The 6,776-nt window shown below is 31.4% G+C and overlaps 1 protein-coding gene across 1 annotated transcript in view; it reads right to left on the reverse strand.

The window, feature by feature from the left end:
• Nucleotides 1-5,645, reverse strand: part of LOC105621622 (nuclear factor of activated T-cells 5) — a 19,865-nt gene extending 14,220 nt beyond the window's left edge. The window contains exon 1 of the mRNA XM_012203090.1: nucleotides 5,510-5,645. Within this exon, the coding sequence (XP_012058480.1) occupies nucleotides 5,510-5,645 (136 nt within the window). The remainder of the gene's footprint in view (nucleotides 1-5,509) is intronic.
• Nucleotides 5,646-6,776: the final 1,131 nt, after the last annotated feature.

The raw sequence follows: 6,776 nt of genomic DNA on the forward strand, positions 1-6,776 counted from the left end.
TAACGTTACTTAACTAACTTAACTTACGTTACGTACGTACGTACGTAACGTATACGTACGTAGTAGTAGTTATTAACTACTAAACTTACTACTACTCTCTTCTCTCTCTCTCTCTCTCTCTCTCTCTCTCTCTCTCTCTCTCTCTCTCTCACATTCTATCCTTTTTTTTTATCTCAGGTGGATTTTGTCTCATTGGGACAAAGAGAAAGAAGAAAGTACCTAATATACATATTATTAATATACATATATTAATATACATATTATTAATATACATATAATCCCTGAGTTTCGAATTTTCACAGGCTGCGTTGAGAAAAGAAACGGTTAATCATTCAAATTTTTTGAGTAAATAAATCTAATTAATATAGAAGACATCTAAAAATACACGACGTTATACTTTCAGATTTTTTCTACATTAATTAGATTTATTTATTTATTACAGACTCATATTGCATAAATATATTCCGTTTTTAATACTGAGTTATTACTCAGTTCACAAATTTACTTAATTAATTGAGACTTGTAGTGAGAGAGAATAGAATGCATAAATAATTTATCTCTTTTTTTTATTATCAATCCTCTTATTTTCTCATTCAATGTATGATCAATTTGATTCTAATCGAATGCAATTGCTGATATCAATGACGTCATTTATGAACACGTACGTAAACAATGACAGGAATATAACTGCATTAATTAATTAATATTCGCCTTGCAAAGACATATCTAAGAATTAATTTTTTATTTTTTAATTTACAATTGCAAATTGTAATTTTTTTCAGAAATCAATATTTAATAATTAATTTTCAATTCTCAGTTTATTATATCTTCAAATTCTTCGAAGTTCAAAAGATATGTATATTTTCAAAGAGTCCTATTCTATGGTCGTAATCATACTATCGGTATGGTTGCTGATGCACCAATCATGTTGCAAAAAAACTGCACTCGCTGCATCATGATTGGCTAAAATAGAATCGACAATTTGTAGTGTGATTACGGCCTAACAGGGCTTATCTAATTTTCAAATTTCGGAAATTGCTCTTTTTAGAACTTTAATAATAATGTGAGAAATTTATTAATTTTCTGAATTTTCTTTTTTTCTATTAGCGATTAATCGAGTGCCATTTTTACGTGGCATCGATCAATTTGCATTCTTCTAATATTCGCATTAATTGTGTTTGCTCCTCTTGCATCTATTCCTTGTTTCTTATATCTCGTTCTCATATTTCATTATGTCTCGACCCTTAGACTCATATCGGAAACCGCGAAGGTTATCTTGTAGAACCGCGCGCATATAACACACAGCCATTTTCTCCGTTGTCCGGTTGCGATACTAGCGCCAAGTATTTTCAACAATAATAATGCCGGCGGGAGATAGTGCGGAAAAACATTCATCAAAAGTCCATTAACCCCGCAAAAGAGAACACGCACGCAAGCTTTGTTTCATAAAGACCATTTTAGATAATCTATAGTTCGTGCCAGATTTCACACGGAATAAAATCTCATTTGTAATTTTTACAGTGCCGTACATGCGTTTGCGGTTCTGATTATTTAATTTTTATATTATATACACACGTGACATATTATATAATTATAAATACTATAGATTTTATTTTAACTAATATAAATTATCTAAATATAGATTATTTAAAATATATTTAAAGCATAAGAAATATAGTTTTAAAATTTCGAAAAAAAAAAAAAATTGTTTTCTTTTTCAATTTTTTCACTGATTTTCCCAATTCTTTTTCTAGGGATAGAAAAATTCATTAGAAAAATTTATATGTAAGATCTGCCATTTGCTTCTTTCCAAAAAGAAAATAATTTTAGTTGTTTCTGCAATTCGAAAAAAAAAACGGCTTTTTTAAAACTATAATTAAGAAAGGTTAAATATGATAAGTCTTTTACGTTTTTATATAATGTAATACTATCTAAAAAATTAAAAACGAATTCGACTACAAACAAACATAGAATAAAATAAGCATAGACATGCAACACATTCTATGTTTCAATGTCTAGCCAATCAGGTCGAGACAGGTGCTACAATGCTATCAGAATTATCAACCTACATAAAAATAATTTTTTATGCAAGAAAAACGCGTATATGAAACTTAAAATTAAATTGTTTTTGTAAAAAAACTTTCTTCATCAGACAAATTTAATTTATGTCATTTTATGAACCGGAGCCGGTAAAATACATGCACCGGCAATCGATCAGAGAGTGAAAATATGGTTAGGCCGGTTCATTATCGGCCTGTTGGCAATCCTAGACGTGTACAATAAAAAACTAAGCAGAATTTCTGTTATCTTAAAGGACTTGATATTTTATAATTAGAATATTTAGTACCTCAATTATATGTTATATTCATTAAACGTTCTTTTCCCGCGAGCTGTAGGTGTAAGACACTACCGCCAGATGGACACAGTGGAGTTCTGTTTCTCGTAAATAAGCAACTATACAGGATAAAATAAAAGGCAGCATTATAAGATTTTTCATATTTTGATAAAATATTTTATATATTTTAATAAAATCTTGAATGTGTCCCTAAAATGGAAGACAAAAGTAAATGAGAAACGTACTTTAATAGTACAGTTTTTAATTTTGTACAAAAATTAATTCAAGAACCTCTGTGTGTACGTATGTGTGATCATTTCTGAAAGTTATATATGTCAAAACATATTAATACAATGATATCTAAAATATTATTAAAAATAAAAAAAAACTGATGCTTTCTACAATAAAATTGAACATTATTGATGTCAAGAATCGAGATTGATGTCAAGCATCAAGAAATTCTGACATGTAATTAACAGGAAGGAATTAATCATATTCTTAATAATAAATTTAATTTCGATAAGAATTTTGATTCTTCCGTTTTTAAACAAACATATCATTTAAATCTATTATTTATTATCTTTCCAATGAATACAATCAGATTTCTTTTCCAGCGTGTTTTATTTCTGTTCTGCTTTCTATGATAGATAGTTATCCAATAAATTATCCAATAAATCTTATTAGAATGAAAATATCTGTACTTGACTTGTTTTTTCTTGAGTTAGTGGTTGTCATACTGAATTTATAAAGTTAGAAATTCTATTTTATTTTTATTTGATAAAATGAGGAGTAATAAGAAAACATAAGTAGATACTTATAACAAGTAGATACTTATAAATAAAAGAAAAGATGTGAATAAGAAGAATAGTAGGTTACTCTGCAAAAATTTCAAAATTTGAAAAATAAAATGAAAGATAAAGCGTGAGAATGAAAGCGTCTCTTAAGGATGTATCAGATGTATATGTAGTGATAGTTTTCCTTGCAAGAAATAACTGAAATTAGAATTTGTACTTTTAACATAAAATGAATGTTATATACTTAATGTTGTATACTTATGACAGATTAATAAGATCCATATTTATATTTAACAATATAATTTTATAGTTTCAATAACATTTTTCATTTTATATTAATTATTTTTTAAAAACATTTTTTTCTTACTGAAATAATGTTTAACCCAGATTCTGAATCATCACCAAACTTCTCATATTATTTTTAAATACAATTGAAAAATCTGTAATTTTTCATGTTAAAAAATAAGTGTAATAAATAAGTGTAATAAATTTTTAATCTTTAAACGCTTTATTATGAGAATATAATGGATGGCAAAATTTAATTGCTTATAATTTATAATTTTCATAAAAATGAATATATACATTTTTTTTTCAATCAAAACAGATGTCAAGGAACATAACAGTACTGACTAAAAACGTATTTATTAATAAATTTATATATTTATATATTGTAAATAGAAGTATTTATTTAAAAAAAAAGTTATAAGCAATAAAAAAAATATTGGAGAAAAAGCTAGATATGTCATTTTGATAAGGTTGTAATACATGAAAAAAATTAAAAACAAATCGGCAATCACAAATTGATGATTTGTTTCTGATACGCAGTTAATAATTTGAAAAAGTGCGCGCGCGCGCATTGCAGTTCTCATGAATATGAAAAAAAAATCGAAGGAAAACCTAACCTCTAAAAGAATTCGAGATGAAAATTTGCATGTAGATGACTTATAGGGAGAGAAAAATATTTATCACTGTCTAATCTTCTCATCTTTAATAACGCACTGCGATATGAACTCGGATAAATATTTCGTTCTGCAAATGTAAACGACAGCTGCAAGCGTATAACAGTAATAAATATTGTTGCGCAACGTGATTGATAATTTGTTTTTGGCTCACACCTAATAGTTCGAAGAAACCTTGAAAATTATGAGACCAATAAATATTGTTTTTAAATTAAATAATTCGAAAAGATTTTTTAATTCTTCATGAATCAAATTAAATAAAGATTAAAATCGAAGAAAATATGAGAAATCAACTGATTTTACTTGATGAAACTGGTTTAGTTCATTAAAAATCATATTTCAAAGAGATCTGAGCTCAGACTTTGCTCAGTTCTTGCAATGAATAGCGATTCGAAGTTATAAACAATGAATGTAGAGGAAAAAAAGTAAGACTAAGGGCCATGACAGACAAAAGAAACTTGAGCAATAAAACGTAAGTAGTATAAAATGATGTCTGCAATGAGATTTTAAGGCATAAAAATTTTAAGCATTAAGCCGTAAGAAATTTATCGATCGTAAATCGAGTATTCTCATCACATTTAATTGTGATTGGTCAATTTCTTACGGCTTAGAGTTTAAAACATAAATTTTATGTCTCAAAATTTCATTGTAGACGCCGTTTAAGGAAATCAACATGTTGAACCGATTCTATAGTCATAAAAATCGACCAATCACAGTAGAATGGAGGAGAATAATCAACTACGATTGGTTCAATTCTCATGATTTACAACTTAGAATCGGTTTTGAATTTGTTATTGATACGTTATGATCTTAGAGTTGCCACACACACTTTGCGTAACAATAATCTTAAGACGTACATAAGAATTATATCTGGTTTATGCTTCGGTCTTAATCTTAATCTTAAAAGTTGGCAATAAAGAATGCCATAAGATCGTTTATGCTTCCTCTTAACCATAGTCTTAACCATAGTCTTAATCTTAGTCTCAAGAAAGTTCCTATCTTTTAACTTTAGTCCTTAAAATTAAGTTAGGACTAAAGGATTAATTATTAATTCTAAGACTAAGATTAAGACCAAACATTCCAATGACTGTCTAGAAGTGCCAAAACTCTCTGCACTGATTAATTAATTCTTATGATGTCTTTCGGTTACGGAATGTGTAGCTCGGTACGGTATGTGGAGCTCTTTATAGTCTCTATTGTGATTAGGTAATTTGCTTAGTGCTTACTAAGCTGCTTGTTTTATTGCTTAAATTTTTTGAGTGTCGTGATTCCAAAAAAGATATTCCATAAATGAAAAATTGACATTTCCATTAAAAATGAATTAAATTTGGAGTTTCTGAACTAGTTTCTGAGTTAAATAAACAAACGCCGTTAACACGTGGACGACGATCCAAAACACCGTGGTCATAATCTCTAATTACCATGACGATGAAGATCCGTCGTGCCGTCTGCACACCTCAACTGTAAGAGCATGCCCGATTGATCGTTAACATGTTCCAAGGTCCCGCTGCTGCCTCTCCTTAATTCCTGGCGTCTTTTCTCGAGATCAGGTGCCATCAGACTCTCCAGAATATTTTCGCAATCCCGTCGTCTTCTTCTCGAAAAAAAAGAATGAATCGTTCACAAATCACTGGACGATCTCGACTAAAATTTCTTTCTGTTCATTCACGATTCAAAATTGTCCTAAGAATCCTCGTTTCTCTTTGCAGTAACGAATCTGAATGCAGTAATGAATCATTCGATAATCCGTTCACGTTTGACTCTCACAAATTATCGCTCTTAAAATCGTCCTAGAGTCTATGCTAATCCATAAGATTCCACTTCTTATTCAACTCCACATACAAATCGTTCGATACAGTCACATATCACTCAGCGATCTAGCACAACTAATGGGATATTTTGTAATGTTTATATCAACAAGTCCTTCCTTTGAATTATTACGCGCCAAGTCCCGCAGCCCGCGAGATTTCACTGCGAGATATCGATCCCACATCGATCGACGTACTTGGTATCATCGTTCGAATTTTTACGAGGACGGTTCGCGTCATCGTCCGAACGGCGCGAAAAAACGGCGAACAGGTACGAGAAAAAAAAGAGGAGCAAATGTGAACGCGGAAGCGGAGAGGAATGAATCACCAGAGGAAAAAGCACGACGCGCATCATGCGCGGACTAACGCCACGCCGTTCGCCCGAGATCGACGCAACCTGGGCGCGCGAGTAAATAAGCCCCCCCACCCCGCAACGCGACGTACGTCGGCGTCAACAGCGGCGTAGCGATGGCGCGCCGGCGAAGGTGACCAATCAACAGGCGCTAATTACCCCGGCCTATGGTGATGCTCGCAATGCTCGCATTCAATTGAGCATCGATACCTTCTTCCCTCCCCCCCCTCCCCTCTTCCCATTCCTCCTTCGGCGAGTCCTTGCGGGAAGGACGAATGATAAGGTCCAATTTTAATAAGGTATGTCGACATACCACACACAAATGGCTCCAACATGATAACGATTGGCTCCAGAAATTTTTCCATAATTGTTAGTTACAATATTCAAAACGTAATAAACGGAGAACGTTGCCGCGTGCACGATTCCACGCGCTATAATTTCAGGCAGGTTGTAAATAGTTATTACGTAAAAAAGGTTACATAAAATAAACGTAAATTTATAACCGAATCGGGAGAAATCCGAGGGGGA

The sequence above is a fragment of the Atta cephalotes genome (genome assembly GCF_000143395.1).
Source record: "Atta cephalotes unplaced genomic scaffold scaffold00035, whole genome shotgun sequence".
Taxonomy (NCBI): Eukaryota; Metazoa; Arthropoda; class Insecta; order Hymenoptera; family Formicidae; genus Atta; species Atta cephalotes.